The 17,112-nt window shown below is 44.9% G+C and overlaps 1 protein-coding gene and 1 pseudogene across 5 annotated transcripts in view; one reads left to right on the forward strand and one right to left on the reverse strand.

The window, feature by feature from the left end:
• USP4 (ubiquitin specific peptidase 4) overlaps nt 1-16,882 on the reverse strand; it is a 49,004-nt gene extending 32,122 nt beyond the window's left edge. For 2 of the 5 annotated variants that reach the window (XR_004960127.1, XM_036266131.1), the window contains exons 1-6: nt 16,742-16,861; nt 14,418-14,545; nt 7,676-7,806; nt 6,407-6,533; nt 5,102-5,247; nt 4,912-4,973 (exon numbers count right to left, since the gene is read on the reverse strand). Coding sequence is in view for 4 of the 5 variants with exons in the window: in XM_036266131.1 (XP_036122024.1) it covers nt 4,912-4,973; nt 5,102-5,247; nt 6,407-6,533; nt 7,676-7,806; nt 14,418-14,545; nt 16,742-16,842 (695 nt within the window). In the remaining variant the exon portion in view is untranslated. Of the gene's footprint in view, nt 1-4,911; nt 4,974-5,101; nt 5,248-6,406; nt 6,534-7,675; nt 7,807-8,726; nt 8,808-14,417; nt 14,546-16,741 lie in introns of those variants that run through there. The other 3 variants (XM_036266128.1, XM_036266129.1, XM_036266130.1) reach the window with 3 other exon arrangements.
• On the forward strand, nt 11,092-11,451 carry LOC118633496 (annotated as a pseudogene).
• Nucleotides 16,883-17,112: the final 230 nt, after the last annotated feature.

The raw sequence follows: 17,112 nt of genomic DNA on the forward strand, positions 1-17,112 counted from the left end.
TAAGAAGCAGTTCAGGACACTCTCATCTCTCTGCTCTTTACTGACTCCTGTCTCCTTATGGGTTTGCAGTGTTGTGATTACCCAAAATTTAATTCCAGAATGTTACTGATACTGGTTGCTTTCTTAAACCTTTCTTCTTTTTATTACTAAACTTCTTGTTGAAGTATTACATAAAAAGTATGTAAATCATGAGAGTACAAAACTCAAGAAATTTTCACCAAGTGAATACATTTAACCAGTACTCATACCAAGAAACAGGGCAACATAAGTCCCCATGGTGTCTTTTCAGCCAAATTCCTTCCAAAGCTAACCACTGCCATGACCTTGAACCCAATAGATTAGTTTTGCCAGCTCTTATGCTTAAAAATCACATAGCATGCCATGTTTTTCATTTGGCTTCTCTCACTCAACGTTGTTTATGAGACTCAATGCTGCGGCCACACAGATTTCCTTTGTGTGCACACAGCACAGTTTATCTATCCACTCTATTTTGGGTGTACGTTTGGGTTAGGTCTACTCTGTGACAAGCACAGTTCATTGTCACAAACATCTTTGAACATGTCTTTAACTGAACATGGGATGTACTTCTGTTGGTTGTATGCCTAGGAATGGATGACGGAGTTGTAGAATATGCACATAACTCTTCACTTAGTACAGTGGTTCTCAACCTGTGAGTTGCGATCCCTTTGGGGGTTGAACACTTTCACAGGGGTCGCCTAAGACCATCAGTAAACACATATTTCTGCAAGCGATTCATAACAGTAGCAAAATTACAGTTATGAAGTAGCAATGAAAATAATTTTATGGTTGGGGGTCACCACAACATGAGGAACTTTATTAAAGGGTTGCGGCATTAGGAAGGTTGAGAACCACTGATTTAGTACTTGTTGCCAAATCTTCTAAAATCCCTCTACCAATTTTCATGCCCCATCAGCAGGGTTCAACAACTCAGGTTGCTCCACACCTCAACAACATTGGTACTACCTACCTTTTTCACCCACTCCCTGGTGCGTGTGCAGAAACACTGCACTGTGGTTCAAACGCACCATTCTAGATGCCTGCTGAGGCTGGGCACCTCTCCACATGCTCAATAGCCATCTGGTATCCTCTTTGGTAAAGTGAATGCTGAAAGCTTTTTCACCCCTTTTCCTAATACAGTTGTCTGACTTTTTCTTATTGACTTAGAAGGGATTTTTTGAAATTCTGAAGATAAGCAATGTGTCAGACTCATGTATTGCAAATATCTTTTCTCATGCTGTGGCTTGCCTTTTTAACTCTTTGATGAACACAGTCCTTAATTTAAAAGTCATCCACTTCACACACTTCCTCCTCTATGGTTTGTGATGTTGTGTCTTGTATAAGAAATCTTAAGATTACTCCAAAGTCACCAAGTTCTTGCTTTGCTGGTCAATAGAACACTTCACCACTTGTGTACTCCCCCTCACACCTTGTGGATTTTACATACACACTCAGACTCTAACAGTACTTCTTCCAAGAGGTTTTCTTTTTTGTTAATCCTCACGTGAGGATAATTTTTCCATTGACTTTTAGAGAGAATGGAAGGGAGGGAGGGAGGGAGGGAGAGAAAGACACATCAATGTGAGAGAGACATACTGATTGCCTCTCAAATGACACCGACTGGGGCCAGGGAATCAAACCTGCAACCCAGGTACATGCCCTTAACCAGGAATCAAATCCGCAACCCTTCAGTCTGCTGGCCGACACTCTAACCGCTGAGCCAAACCGGCCAGGGCCCATGACGTTTTCAGAGCTCCGTGTGGAAAACCTTCTAAGATAATTTCATCTTTATATTTAAATAATAGTTTAGCAGGATATAAAATTATAGTTTTAGTTATTTTACTTTGACAAAGAAAAAGTATCTCTTCAATCCACTGTTGCTATCGAGAAATTTGATATTAAGCTCTTATTTTTTCTGTGACTTTTTCTTTTAAAAAGATTTGGAATTTCCCCTATATCTTTGTTGTCAAATTAACTCTAATGTCCAGATATGGGCTTTCTTTTATTGTCATGTTTAACATTCTTTAAACTTAAGATCTTTCCTGTTTTATGACTTTTGAGAAGCTCTTGGTCATTATTTCTTCTAACTTTTTCTATCCCCCTGCCCCTGTCATTTTCTCTCTGCTTGAGAATCCTATTAAGTAGATATTGACATTTCTACTCCCCTCTTCCAGAGTACTTTTCTGTTATCTTCCACCTCTTTATCCTTTCATAATGCCTTCTAGAATCTTCAACCTGTCCTTCCAACTGCTCATTCAGTCTTCACCTACATCCCTTCTGCCTATGCCCCTTCCCCTGAATTCTATTCCCAAGTACATCTCTTCATTCCTGTTACATGTACCCATTTCCTCCTTTTCTTGAGGATATTATGTTTATTGCATCCTCTTATGTGGGAATATGAATTCTACTCCAACACACACAGGCACTCAATTAGTAATTTTCTTTTTATCCTGACTACACTTGTCAGTTTCTTGTTATGGCTCCGTTGACCTGTGAGCCGTTGACCAGGTGAGATTACATTACTCCTCCATGCCCTGCATCCACTGCAGCAAGCTCCCTACCTCACCCAGAGGCAAAGCTGCAATCCAGCGTCTCACAAGGACAAGGCCTTCCACCTCGTCCCCCACCACTCCTGTCATCCCTCTTGACTCCAGCCACAACAAACTCCTGCTGGTCTTCAACCAGACCTGCTTCTGTCTTGAAACTTCTGCAGCCGCCGTCATTTCTGCCTCAGTGTCCTTCTCACTAAGCACCACACTCTGCTGAGTCCCTCACCTCCTTCATGACCATGTCCAAATGGCACCTCAGTGGGGCCTCCCCATCATCTGCTTAAAACTGCCCATTTCAAAAGCCTAGCACTTGCTGGTTTTCTTCCCTGACTTTCTCCCTCAGTGCTTGTAAATCACTGGACATGTGTGTTTTTCTTACCTATTTTCTGCTCCTCAGGGATACAGACTTTGTTTTGTTTATTGCTGTATCCTCAGCTTCTAGAATAGGGTCTGGCACCCTTTAGACAATGGGGAGGAGAATGTGCCTCAGGAATCCTATTCTGGTTCATTCACCATTGGACACACTTCACCAGGAGGCTCTAACCTTCAGGGAATCTCAATGAGCGACTGCTCTTGAGAAGCAATGCTTGGAAGAGAAAAAAACCGCAACAGTCTCTGGGCCAGTACAGCCACCTCTTCTGACCCAAGCTGTCAGCTCCCCGTCAGACTAGAATCCAACACCTGTCTCCCCAGGGGCTCTCACAGTTTTCTGACACTTTCTTTCAGTTAGGTAGTTATTTCCAGTTCCAAGAAGAGAGTTAGCAGCCTGCGCTAGCGTATTTCTCTCCTATTGTTGCTGTCAAAAATCTCCACAAGCTTAGTGGCTTAAAACAACATAAATGTGTCATCGTAGTTTTAGAGGTCAGAAATCTGAATGATTCTCAATGAGCTAAAACCAAGGTGTGGGCAGAGCTGTGTTCCTTTGTGGAAGCTCTAGGGACTTCTAGAAGCTGCCCACATTCCCTGGCGCATGGCCAGTGCAGTATTTCTCACATTTCATCATCATGACTCTACTTCCATTGCCCCATCTCCTTCTCCGTCTTGATTCCCTCTTTTTCCTTTAATTTAAAAAAAATTCCCCGTAACTGCTGACAGTCAATATTAAGTTAGTTTCATCCCTCTTTCATTTATAGGGACCCTTGTGATTACAATAGGCCTACTGAGATAATCCAGGATGATCTCCCCAACTCAAGATTCTTTTTTTTTGGTACATGCCCCTAGCAGAAACAGAACCCAGGACTCTCTGGTCCCCAGGCTGACGCTCCAACCACTGAGTCAAACCGGCCAGGGCCCCATCTCAAGATTCTTAACCACCTCTGCAAAGTCCTTTTTGCCATATAACCTAACATATTCATAGGTTCTGGGGATCATGGGGTGGACAATGGGCAGCACGGGGTGGCATTATAAAGTCTACCACAGCCATTTTATCATCTTTTCAGGATCTGGTTTCTTAAACTGGATTCTATGGCTAGCCTTCTGAATTCTAAGATAGTCTTAATAGGGTATCTATTAAGCCCTTGAGACTGCTAGAAAAATGTTATATCTTCTTGCATGTTTCTTAAGAGAAAGCTTGTAGCTTTCATAATTGTCAAAGGAGCTATGAACCCATCACTATGAAATGGTCACTGTCTAAGGCCTGACTAAGGAAAGGGAGCAAAGACCAACACTGTCCCCATAACTACCAGAACAACACAGACACTATTTCCTCATCTTATACCTTAAGAAAAACTCATCACTCCTTTCTGTCCTTCTCAGGACAGGCACAATTCCACAATGCACACGAACATCTCCTGAGACAGAGGTGCCTGCGGTCCCCGACAAAAACAAAGCCGCCTCTTGGCAGAGCAGCATTCCCAGATCCTTGCCCTTCCGTTTCCTTCTCTCACTCTCAGTGCGGAGAGGCTGCCTTGCCCACACATCCTGATAGCTCTCCCTTAGACGGCTGCCCAGGTGCTGCTTACCAAAGGCAAGATTACAGACTCTGGATATAAAGTCAAATGTGTTTTTTTTTTAATCCTCATTTGAGGACATTTTTCCATTTTTTGTTCAGATAAGAGTGGGAGGAAGGGAGAGAGAAACATCAACGTGAAAGGGACAAATGGAGTGGTTGCCACCCGCATGACCCAACCAGGGCCGGGAACAAACCGCAACCGAGGTACGTGCCCTTAGCGGGAACCGAACCCGGGTCTCTCTGGACCGCAGGCCGACGCTCTAACTGCTGAGCCAAACCGGCCAGGGCTTCATTTGATTGAAGAAACATTTTTCTTCGCATAAGTAACCACCTTAGGAAAGTGTCTCTTTTACACCTGTGTGCCCAGGCACAAGGGAGAAAAGTTTCACTTACTTTGACTGCAGGGTCTGCCTTGGCCATGTGCCATCTTCATTTTGGGGCTCAATTACTAGCACCTGTGTGAAAAGAAGAACCATATAAGGAATGTGGAACCACCTCACTTCTGACATGCTCAGAACCAGATGATGTCTGGCCACACACCCTGGGCAGAGCTGCCTGTTGGGGCATGCCTGGGCCCTCCTACCTGACCCTGGTATAGCCCAGCATCCTGGACAGTGTTGTCTAGCTTGTTCAACTGCTCATAGGTGTTGCTCATGTACTTGTTCCACAGCCGTGTTTCACGCTCCGCAGGGATGTTGAACAGTTTCCTCATCTCCTTCTCGATGGTTGCTGGGGACAGGCAGAAACATCACTCAGGACGTTCTCAAGGGAAGACTCAATACAGCCCTGGCAAGCTAATGCCCACCATACTTCCTTTTCAGATGGTCACAGGACGCTCTGGATCAAAAGTTCTGACTGACCTCTGGCCAAACATCTTCCTTGGGTGTCCCCTTGCACGCATATGCCCAGTAAGTTTCCTATGCTTTCCATTCTGTGATGACATGGGCCCATTTACAGCATAGAGCAACATGGAAAAGTGAAAAAACTTATCTTTGGAGTTACGACAGATCTGGTTTCAAATACCGGCTCTACCACTTTCTCACTGGGATTTTAAAATTAATTACTTTAGGCTCTCTTAAACTGCATTTCTTTTTTTTTTTTTTTTTTTTTTTTTCATCCTCACCCGAGGACATTTTTCCATTTTTTGTTCAGGTAGAGTGGGAGGGAGAGAGAGGAACAGAGAGAGAGAGAGAAACATCGATGTGAAAGGAGCACATCGAGTGGCTGCCACCCGCACAACCGACCAGGGCCGGGGACAAACTGCAACTGAGGTACGCGCCCTTAGCGGGAACCGAACCCAGGTCTCTCAGGACCGCAGGCCGACGCTCTAACCGCTGAGCCAAACCGGCCAGGGCTTAAACTGCATTTCTTAATCTTTACTACCATATGTCAGATGGGCAGAGACCATGTCTGGTGTTCTATAGAACATGATTTCCGCCCTGGCCTGTTTGGCTCAGCGGTTAGAGCATCAGCCTGCGGCCCCGAGAGACCCAGGTTCGGTTCCCGCTAAGGGCATGTACCTCAGTTGCAGTTTGTCCCCGGCCCTGGTTGGGTTGTGTGGGTGGCAACTACTCGATGTGTCCCTTTCACATCGATGTTTCTCTCTCTCTCCCTCCCTCCCTCTCTCCCTTCCACTCTATCTGAACAAAATATCCAAAACTGTCCTCAGGTGAGGATTAAAAAAAAAAAAAAAAAAAAGAACATGATTTCCAGTCTTAGCTCACCACAAGAATGCCCTGGGAAGCAGGCTCCCAGGTCAGAACTGGTAACCACAACTCGAGAGTATCTGGCAATAAGTCTGAAAAGGGCATCCCAGCTTCCCTCCCATCAGCCACAATGCTCTACACTCTCTGAACTGAATACCTGGAACTCCAGCCCAGCTACTCACCGATGGTATCTGCCTTGCTGAAATGGCAACTCAGCATATTGGTGGGGTCACTATTCTCACAGAGCTTCAGTTCTAGCAAATACACCTCCACCTTGCAGTGCTTGACAAACAGGCCATACTCCACAACCTGTGAAAGAGGCACAGGTGAAGAGCAGCAATTCCATACCTGGGCAGTCTTGAAAGCAACAAGGCTCAGCGGTGGCAAAAGGCAGAATCCCCATAGTAATCACTTTCCTTAAGTGTTCAGGGGATCAAAAGTACATATTTTTAAAGCTAGTGGCATCTGACCTAGAAGTTTAAAAACCATTTTCCCACTCATTAGGACCAACCAAGAGCACCATGACGGAACCAAGGCTAGCAACATCCCGCACAACAGGGAAGTCACTGTTCGTCTCTAAGTACGGATCATAACGTTTCCCTTGCATCACAGGAGTCTGTTGAATTAGAGGACTGGAGAATACGGTTCAAGCTGTTGGTGGACCACCACATGGCAGCACTGTGGACATTAGAGGACTTCTGCAGGAAGCTGGAATGCCCTAAACTTTGGATCCCTAAACCCTTTCCAGGTCCCAAGTTTCAAGCTGAAGAAAAGGTGGTTCTGGCCCTGAAAAGTGACTCTTAGAAGCATGGCTTCAGGACTACAGCTCTTCCCTACTCTGGTAAGAAGGGGAACAACACACCAGGCAGGGAGAGAAATTTACCCAATGCCTACTTATCAGCAGGATCCTGTGATTTCTTCTCTGTGAGTCAGGGTGGTAGTCTTCTCCTGAGTCCTGTCTACCAGAGGGATTAACAATCTGGGTTTCTATTCCAGGACCTGCCTTCCTTCAACAGGCTATTCCTCTCTGGACTATAAAAACCTGCTTTTTGAGATACTCAACAGTGTGGCCAAAGACTCTTAGTTAGACCCAATGGAAAAAGCGGTATCAGCAAGGCTGTGAGAAACAAGAAGCAGTACATTACTTTATGTCCATATGATGCCACGTGAACTTTCTCTCATACAGAAAGTGTTCGCATGGCACCGATGAACACATCCCAAGCCACTGGGCAGCTCTAAGGTTTGAAGGCTACTCGATGTAACATCCTGGGTGAGCAGTTCACTCACCATCACTCCCAACCACAATTCCCTAGAGAACTAGAAAAAAGGCCTCAAACACCTCCATTCAACCACTTAGGTACATCCAGTACTCCAGAAATTAACACCAGTCAATGTCCCACAGGGAGCAGACACAGACACTGACCAGCAGGTGTGGTAATTCATGTACTCACTTTTCTGACAATGGGCTGCTGGCCTTCTACACAGCCATACCAGTTCAGTAACTTATTCCAGGCTTCAGTTGGGACCAATACATAGTCCAACTCATCAATTAAATGTTCTTTCAAGGTCTGACTCTCAGGATCTAAAAAAGGAAAATAGCTTATAACTCAGTTATTCTCCCCAGAATCGTGTTTGTTTTACATGATTCTTATGTCTTCTTCAGAAACCAGAGAAGTATTTATAAGAACAGTACAAAATTATAAAATTCTGTCCCTGGCCATAACAGAGCAGACCTGACTACCCTTGGTCTTTTTTTTTTTAAATCCTCATCAAAGGACATTTTTCCATTTTTTGTTCAGATAGAGTGGGAGGGAGAGAGAGGAAGAGAGAGAGAGAAAGAAAACATCGACATGAAAGGGACACATCAAGTGGCTGCCACCTGCATGACCAACCAGAGCCGGGGACAAACTGCAACCGAGGTACGCACCCTTAGCAGGAACCGAACCCAGGTCTCTCTGGACCGCAGGCCGACGCTCTAACCGCTGACCATAACCGGCCAGGGCTACCCTTGGTCTTTAGCTACGTTTTCTGAACATTTTATGAGGAACTTGTACTTCTTCTAGGAAGATGAAAGAGAAAAGCTCCAATTTATATTTTCAAAGTACTTCCAGATTCTGCAATTAAAATGGCTAATTAGCCCTGGCCGGTTTGGCTCAGCAGTTAGAGTGTCAGCCTGCAGACCAGAGTCTTGGGGTCGGTTCCCGCTAAGGGCACATACCTCAGTTGCAGTTTGTCCCCACCCTGGCTGGGGTCGTGTGGGTGGCAACCAATTGATGTGTCTCTCACGTCGATGTTTTTCTCTCTCTCTTCCTCCTTCTCTCCCTCCCACTCTATCTGAAGGTAAATGAAAAAATGTCCTTGGGTGAGGGGAAAGAAAAAGGCTAATTATTATATGTACTTAATGTTCTGCATAGTGAAACTGCATTAAGGGCAGTTATCATCTTCCCCTGAAGATTTACTAAGTAAGAAAACAAGTAAGTCATTGAAGTTAGGTTTATTTACCAAGAGTCATTGAGCATATGCAGTTTTCAACACTCCCCATTCAAAACCCAGTTGGGCTCCCTCCTGTGAAAGAAGAACATCTTTAACATGCTAAGCATCCACCTTACACCCACCAGTGAGAGACAACATGACTGGGAGTCAGAAGTAGACAGCCATGGTCTGAAACACACTCCCTCCGTGGAGGGCCAAGGGACTGGACGGAAGGGAGATTGATCACCTCCCACCACGGGAGCTTTCCTGCTAAGCCTGTGCCTATGAACACTTACTCAATGGAAACCACTGTTCTGCAGATGAGTGAAGCCATGAAATTGGGAAAGCAAAAAGTACCCACAATGGGGTAACTCATCTGTAACTCATGACAGACGATGTTAAAAACAAAAAACCATAAGCAGCATTCACAAGGTAACCAGGGCTTCCCATCACCCCATCCCATCAGGTCTTCTACCCTTTGTCAGGGTGAATTTCAGATCGGATCTACCTCTGCTATTTTCATTTCTAAGGAACAAGGTAAGGAATTACAGAGGTATGGAGAACAGAAATACCAATGTAAAATGGATGAATGATAAGCAAAATGTGATATATACACACAGTGAGATATTATTCAGGCTTTATTTTTTTATAATTTTGTAATTTTTCTTTATTTATTGATTTTAGAGAGAGAGAGAGAGCTAGAAACACTGATGAGAGAGAACATCGACTGGCAGCCTCCTGCATGCCCCCCAGTGGGGACTGGGCCCACGACCTGGGCATGTGCTCTGACTGGGAATCAAACCAGTGACCTCTTGGTGCATGGGTGGATGCTCAACCACTGAACCACACTGGCCGGGCTGGATTGAAGGTTTGATCTCAGGCATTGGCTGGGGTCATGCAGGAGGCAACCAATCGATGTGTCTCCCTCACATTGATGTTTCTCTCCCTCTCCCTCTCTCCCTCCCTTCTACTCTATCTAAAAAAATAACATAAAATAAAATAAAATTAAAATAAAATAAAATAAAATAAAATAAAATAAAAAGTTAAGCTGAGTCTTGGCCGGTTTGGCTCAGTGGTTGGAGCATTGGCCTGTGGTCCAGAGAGATCTGGAATCAGTTCCTGCTAGGGGCACATGCCTCAGTTGCAGTTTGTCCCTGGCCCCAGCTGAGGTCATGTTACTCGATGTGTCTCTCTCACATTGATGTTTGTCTCTCTCACATTGATGTTTCTCTCTCTCTTTCCCCCCCCTCCCTCTGGCTCTATCTGAAGATACATGCAAAAATGTCTTCGGGAGCCCTGGCCAGTTTGGCTCAGCGGTTGGAGCATCGGCCTGTGGTCCCGAGAAACCCGGGTTCAGTTCCCGCTAAAGGCATGTACCTCGGTTGCGGTTTGTCCCTGGCCCTGATTGGTCGTGAGGATGGCAGCCACTCGATGTGTCCCTTTCACATTGATGTTTCTCTCTCTCTCTCTCTCTCTCTGTTCCTCTCTCCCTCCCACTCTACCTGAACCAAAAAAAAAATGTCCTCGGGTAAGGATTAAAAAAAAAAAAGAAAAGAACACAATAACTAATAAATAATAATACAAGAATAAACTCTATTTTTTTTAAAAAAAAAAGTTAAGCTGAGCCTGGCCCCTGTGGTTCAGATGGTTGAGCATCGCCCTACACACCAGAAGGTCACAGGTTCGATTCCCAGTCAGGGCACATACAGGAATCAACCAATGAATGTATGGATAGGTGAAACAGAGAAATTGATGTTTCTCTCTCTCAAATCAATAATAAAAAAAATTTATTTTTTTTAAATGGGAGCCCAGCCAGTGTGACTCAGTAGACTGAATGTCAGCCCATGGACTGAGAGGTCCTCATTCAATTCCTGCTCAGGGCATATGCCCGGTTGCAGGCTCAATCCCCTGTAGGGGATGTACAGAAGGCAGCCAATTGATATTTCTCTCACATCGATGTTTGTCTCTCTTTCTCTCTCCTTTCCTGTCTCTCTAAAAAATAAATAAAAACATATAAAAAAAAAAAAGGGAAAGGACCCTTTGGGGAAGACATGGTTGCCGCTGTAGTGAGCCCCACCCCACGCACTCCTGCTCCCGACTCACCACTGCTCCAGGAACGAGTCAGTCAGGAAGCCATACCACAGCCATGGCTTTTATTTTTGTTTTGTTTGTTTGTTTTAATCCTCACCAAAGGATATTTTTTCTATTGATCTTCAGATAGAGTGGTGGAGAGAGAGAGAGAAACATCAATGTGGTCGCCTGCCACATAACCCTGACCAGGGCTGGGGATGAACCACAAACGAGGTATGTGCCCTTGACTGCAATCGAACCTGCGACTCATTGATCAGTGGGCCGACACTCTAACCCCTGAACCAAACCAGCCAGGGCCACAGCCATGGCTTTTAAAGATAAGGGAAAGGCACCCATGGAACCAAAGGTAGCGATTCACAGAATTAGAATTTCTCTAACCAGCCAAAACATGAAAGTCTTTGGAGAAGGTATGTGCTGACTTGATCAGAGGCACAAAGGAAAAGAAATCTCAAAGTGAAAGGACCAATTCAGATGTCTGCCAAGACTGAGAATCACTGCAAGAAAAACTCCCTGTCTGGAGGGTTCTAAGACTTGGGATAGGTTTCAGATGAGGATCCACAAGCGACTCATTGACTTGCACAGCCCTTCTGTAATTGTTAAGCAGATTACTTCCATCAGTATTGAGCCAGGAGTTGAGGTTGAAGTTACCACTGCAGATGTTTAATCAACTTTTTAAATAATCTGACCAGCAGCCCAGCTGGTGTGGCTGTGGTTGAGCGTCGACCCATGCACCAAGAGGTTGCCGGTTTGATTCTTGGTCAGGGCATATGCCCAGGTTGTGGGCCAAATCCCCAGGGAGGAGCACGGCCAATCAATGTTCTCTTTCATCGATGTTTCTCTCTCTCCCTCTCCCTTCCTCTCTGTCTAAAATCAATAAAGAAAAAAAAATTTTTTTAAATAAAAAAATAGCCCTGGCTGGTTTGGCTCAGCAGTTGAAGCGTTGGCCTGCAGACCAAAGAGTCCCAGTTCCCACTAGGGGCATGTACCAAAAAATAAATTAAAAATAAATAAATTAAATAAATTGACTATAAGTAGTTTAAAAAGAAAAGAAAAGAAACCAATAGCTTTCAGCGTCAGCAACTGCAAGTACAACAGTTCTACAGGGCTCTTTCCTCTCTGAGGCTCAGTGACAATGTTCCCAAACATGTCATTCTTATGATACTATAGTGCAAATGCAGAAAACTTAACTGGAATTTTCAATACAGTTCACTTTTTCATTTAAAACTGGCCCTGGGCCCAGCCGGTGTGGCTCAGCAGTTGAGTGTCGACCCTGCTCCAAGAGGTCGCCGGTTCGATTCCCGGTCAGGGCACATGCCCGGGTTTTGGGCTGATCCCCAGTGTGGGGCATGCAGCAGGTGGCCAATCGATGTTCTGTCTCATTGATGTTTCTGTCTCTCTCTCCCTCTAAAATCCATAAAGAAAAAAAATTTTAAAACTGGCCCTGGCCAGTTTGGCTCAGAGGTTAGAGCGTCAGCCTATGGACTAGAGAGTCCTGGGTTCAGTTCCCACTAAGGGCACATACCTCAGTTGCGGTTCGTCCCCATGCGGGTGGCAACCAGTCGATGTATCTTTCACATAGATGTTTCTCTCTCTCTCCCTCGCTCCCTCTTCCTGCTGCTCTATTTTGTATAAATACAAAATGTACTCGAGTGAGGATAAAAAAAAATTTTTTTTTAACTAAATAAATAAAACTAGATCAGTTTGAAGGCTTCATACTAAAAATCACATGGGTTTGAAATGAGGATTTAGCTTTTGCAAATATCTTCAACAGAAAGGCAAATAAAGAAGAAAGATGAGCCCTGGCCGGTTTGGCTCAGCGGTTAGAGAGTCAACCTGCGGTCCAGAGAGACCCAGGTTTGGTTCCCGCTAAGGGCACGTAGCTCGGTTGTAGTTTGTCCCCAGCCCTGGTTGGGTCGTGTGGGTGGCAACCACTCATTGTGTCCCTTTCACGTTGATGTTTCACTCTCTCTCTCTCCCTCCCACTCTATCTGAACAAAAAATGGAAAAATGTCCTCAGGTGAGGATTAAAAAAAAGAAGAAAGAAGAAAGATGAGGGTGTAGGTTGGTCTAAAGAGGAGGCATCCATCTGATATATAGTAGGAACACAGCTGGAAATGAGAGGGGTGCTCTGCAGACAACACCAGCAAGGACATGCTCTACCCTCAACTTCTCACACTTTCAAGAGCCCCTTCCGAGCCACTCCCATGACCATAGGTGGAACACAACCAGACTGGGACTGGCAAGTGACTGAGAGCCTGGGAATTAAGGGAGTTAACCCTCATTCACCAGAGGTAGGTCATTCCTGCACTGTCAACATTCCAGGGTTTGAACAGAATGTACTTTGCATTTCCTAAGCACAAAGCAGCTGTTTCAAGCCAAAGCTAGGTAACATCAAATTGGGGGACCCGAAAGGAATGTTTGCCCTTAGCTGAAGGTCATGCAACATGACTTCCTAGAGCCCATATAAGAAGCAACCAATAAGTGCATAAATAAGTGGAACAACAATTGATGTTTCTCTCTCCCTTTCTCTTTCTAAAAAAAAAAGTCAATCAATAAAAAAATTTAATTCTCTTTTTAAAAAAAGAGAGAAAAGGACAAAGTGTAAACATTTAACAATGATCCCTTGAGGCAACTTCATGGTATAATGCCACATGTGACCTACTTCAGGAAACAAAAGCATATGACACTGTTTATTATGTAATTTAGACTCCCCTAAACAAGATCTGAGCTAACGCACTGCTCATTTTTAAAAGCACCCAGGTTAGCCTGGCCGGTGTGGCTCAGTGGATTGAGTGTCATCCCATGGACTGAGAAGTCCCAGTATGATTCCCAGTCAGGGCATGTGCCCAGGTTTCAGGCATGTGGGAGGTAGCTGATTGATGCTTCTTTCTCACATCAGTATTTCTATCTCTCTCTTAAAAAAAAAAAAAATAATAAAGCAATTAAAACATCTTTTTTAATAATAAATAAAAGCACCCATGTTAGTGTTAGGTACTTGGATCAAGCCTCATGCATTGTTTGCCTTCCTGCTGCCCTGATTTTGTGCACAGGAGACAAATCATCTCTGTCACGCTTGCAAGGGAGTCTAAAGCCAGGCAGAACAAAGCTGAGTAATGGATGACTGTCATCTCTGTGCACGTACAAGTGCAAGCTAAGCTTAGGCGTGTTATCCATCACTTTTTCAATCATTTCTTCCATTGGGAGCTGATTGTGATCATAACTCTACTGACTTTCCACCTCTCCTCTTACTACTTCCATGACAAATAGCCATCACAGAAATGCTTGATGAATGTTGACAGGTCTACAATTTGTTCCACTGTTAAAGTAACAAAAAAAATTCTGGTTCCCAAATTTCCGATTCCAGATGCAATTTCAAATTATCTTATTTCTTTCCAGTCCATATTCTTGCAACCAGGGGAGCAATGGGCAGTAGTAGCTTGTCCTGGGCTAACCCCCTGAACCTATCTCCAAGGCCCTCTTTTCTCTAACTTCCCAGTGAGCCAAAGCAGCCCTGCCTAGGGTCTCCTGTTGCATCCTCTATTTTAAGCACTTGCTTGTTTCACTATCTCCAGCATTAAATAACATACTCTCAAAATCAAAGAAAGAAAAGAAAAGCACAAGATACTGCACCTGAAAAGAGTCCGGAGTTATCTATTGGGCCAGGAAACAGGTTGTGTTCACCCACATTATACATATCCCAGCTGTCGAAGCCCACATACTTCTTCCACTGTTTGAACCACCGGCTGTCAATAAGATACCTACAGATAGACAAAAATTTACTGTATCAGAAAAGCTGAGGTTATAAGTTTCTCCATCTGCTCTCTTAATTTTTTTTATGGTCTTTCCACTTGGGGAACAAGCAATCCCCACTAAAAAACACACACTCAGCCCTAGCCAGCATGGCTCAGTTGGTTGGAACATTATCCTGTTCACTGAAAGATGGCATGTTCCATTCCCGGTCACGGCACATAACCATGTTACAGGTTTGATCCCCTACCAGGGCGCAGGGGGGAGGCAAGGATCAATGTTTCTCTTTCACATAGATATTTCTCTTTCTCTTCCTTCCTCTCTAAATATTTTTAAAAATCTAAAAAAACAAATTACACTCTCAAATGGGAGCAGGGCCTGGCCCCACATGGCACAGAGAATGGATACTTCTGAAAGTATCCATTAAGTGAAATGATTGTTGAAAGAATGAATAAATGAAAGGAAAGAAATAATTAGTTTCAAAATGCTTATTTAAAGGAAATATTTCTATGGCTAAAATTTTGTTTGCTCATGACCAAGTCACTAATTTCATAATGATTTTACAGAGGTCCTTGTCCAGGTAGACATTTGGTTGCACTGATTTGCTTGACATGAATAGCATTAAACTAGTTTTCTTTCTGAAAGTGGGATAACATCACACACACATTTCAGTTGTCTTTTGAGGACCAAACAAGATTAAAACAACATGTGTGTACGTATGTATATACGTAGACATATATACTTACACACAAACATATATACATACATACAAATATAATAGTGTCTAGGTATATTTATATTGCCAAAAAGCAAGCTGATCTGGTTATATTTTCAAAGTATCGCTATGCTGTTTTACAATTAAGACAGAAGGAGGGGAAAACCTCTGTGGTTAAAGCACAACATTTATATTGGTGAGTCCTCTGAATTTTATAACTGACAAACCTCAGAGATCAGACAGCTTCCCAGAGGCCACAAGGATCCATAAATACATCCAAATCTCTAAAATGCTCTTTTCCCTCCAATAATGTGTAGTGCGTGATTTTAGTCTCTCAAACTTCCTCTGTTTCTGCTGAGTATTCTTCATATATCAACTCTATGCAGGATATCCTCTAAAAATGTCTCTACTGCCCTGGCTGGGTGGCTCAGTTGGTTGGAGTGCCATCCTGTACACCAAAAGGTGGTGGGTTGGATTCCTGATCAGGGAACATACCCAGGATGACCTATCAGCGCCTATGCAAGTGGCAGCCGATAGATGTTTCTCCCTCCCTCTCTCTCTTTCCCTTCTTCTCCCTAAAATCAATTTAAAAAAATGTTTTTAAGTGCTCTGCCTGCCCTGCCTTTCACAGCATGGTTAACTAAAGACCACTGTAAAGCCTTCTGTGAATTCTTCAAAATTCCAATGTCTCTTTCCTACTCAATTCCTCTGTTACTATAAAAGGCAATATCAACACCACCATGGTTTCTTAAAGAGAGGTGCTCAATCATATTCAATGCAAAGTCAAGCCCCAGTTTTCTACTCCCACACAATAATACCACCCAGGAATCTCTTCACTAGTAGAAGTATTGTTCCTTCTACTAAACAATTTACTAAGAAACCTCTTGCCTGATATTTGCTATTAAATGCCAAACTTCTCATCTTTTTATCTAGGCTCTGAAACGCTGCTGCCACAATTATTTTGACATTTGCTACTAAAATAATCTGGAGCTCCGAAACATTTGTTCAGCTTCTGACTTTGACATCTGTTCTGCAGTTTACAAGTTACAAAGTATCTACTTCTGATCTTCCCCTAAACCCACTGGCGGGGGGTGGGGAGAGGGAGCCTTTAAATAGGAAGGCCCAATCTGAGGTGTGGACACCTTGGCCCCAAGTCACTCAGCGAGTCCTCGAAGGTAAAGGGATCCCCCCATCCTGAAGGTCCGCGTGAGCACTCCCCTCCCCTTTTCCCCATCCTTGCAGCCCTTTCTCCCGCTGGGTCCGCCCCCTGGGGCCCCGAAGGAGACCGGACGACCTTTAGCTCCGTCCACGCTTTCCCCAGAAGTGACCTCAGGGTCCCTCTCCTGAGGGGCCGGGGTCAGGCCACTCTTCTCAGGACCACTAACATCGCCCCACGCCGGGCCCCTACCCAAGCCGAGGAAGAGAGGCCTGGCCTGAGCGCCAGAGCCCCGGCCCCGACCCTACGCGGCGGAAAGGAAGACCCGGAGCTCACCACTGCGCCCCTCGTTGGAGCGTGGTCCTCATTAAGGCCCCAAGTTCAGATTTCTGGGTCTCCGCATCCGGTCGCTCACGGCAGCCTTCGCCTTCCGCCATCTCGTCCGCGGCCCCGGCCCAGCCGACCCGGACATCCGCCTCGCGCACAGCGTGCTGTGGGCCGCGCCCCCGCACGCACGCACGCACGCACGCACACGCGCGCGCCCAAGCCCCGCCTGGTACCGGGGCCTTGAGCACCCGCCAGACTCTGCCCTTTCTCCCCGCCCCCACGCGCCGTCCCCTCCCACGAGTGGGTGGTGGTGCAGGGAGGGGTCCGGAAGAAGGGACGGGCGGCTGGGAAGGAGAGGCCACTTCCTAACGCCCTGCAGT

This window comes from Molossus molossus, unplaced genomic scaffold (assembly GCF_014108415.1).
Source record: "Molossus molossus isolate mMolMol1 unplaced genomic scaffold, mMolMol1.p scaffold_m16_p_18, whole genome shotgun sequence".
Classification (NCBI taxonomy): domain Eukaryota; kingdom Metazoa; phylum Chordata; class Mammalia; order Chiroptera; family Molossidae; genus Molossus; species Molossus molossus.